At 46.7% G+C, this 638-nt stretch overlaps 1 protein-coding gene across 1 annotated transcript in view; it reads right to left on the bottom strand.

Moving 5' to 3' along the window:
• Positions 1–186: 186 nt before the first annotated feature.
• The window catches only part of LOC105449759, a 2,070-nt gene continuing 1,618 nt past the window's right edge, over positions 187–638 (bottom strand). The window contains exon 4 of the mRNA XM_011689144.1: positions 187–614. Coding sequence (XP_011687446.1) covers positions 187–614 — 428 coding nt within the window. The remainder of the gene's footprint in view (positions 615–638) is intronic.

Here is a 638-nt window from a genome sequence, read left to right as displayed (position 1 = left end):
GTTTGAGAAAGCGCTCCCTGAAGTTGCGTAGTATTCCACCGATGCGTGATGGAGTTTCGTCGAAGTCGCAGGAGGAATCTGGAGTCCAGTGGAGGTAATCCATAGCTATCGAAATACGTTCCCGTGCCGTCCTCGCTGATGTGGAAGGCGATCCAATGTTGCCCGGGACGGTTGTGATCGTCAGTGTTAGCGACGATGGCTGTCGACCTCGTCCACACCCTCGGCACTCTGTCGGCAGGATAGACGCCCGCATGTCTGACAGGGAGTTGATGCAACGCATGTAAAATTTCCAGTGAATTCATTTTTCGGCGGCGATCGCCTGAGAGGAATTGAAACGTGTACAAATTCAGTATTTACCTCACTTGCCGATGAGATCGTACTTGCGTTTTTGGCTGTTACCGATTCTTGCAGGGGGATAATAGGCGAGGTTACGTTGTCGTCGTGCGTTAGAAATCTTACGTTGCTGCGGACTATATTCGGAATCGAGATATTTTTCGGTTGCTGCTTTTCTTCTTCTTCTTTCTTTTCTCTTGCTATTGGAAAACCGCCTTTTGTTTGTTCGTCTTTTTTCTGATTTCTATCTTCTTCTTTTTTTACTGTATTATTTCTCCACGCTTCGATGTTACGGGTTATTTTAA

This window comes from Wasmannia auropunctata, unplaced genomic scaffold, assembly GCF_000956235.1.
Source record: "Wasmannia auropunctata unplaced genomic scaffold, wasmannia.A_1.0 LD336074.1, whole genome shotgun sequence".
Classification (NCBI taxonomy): Eukaryota; Metazoa; Arthropoda; class Insecta; order Hymenoptera; family Formicidae; genus Wasmannia; species Wasmannia auropunctata.
This window is presented reverse-complemented; position numbering and strand designations above follow the sequence as displayed.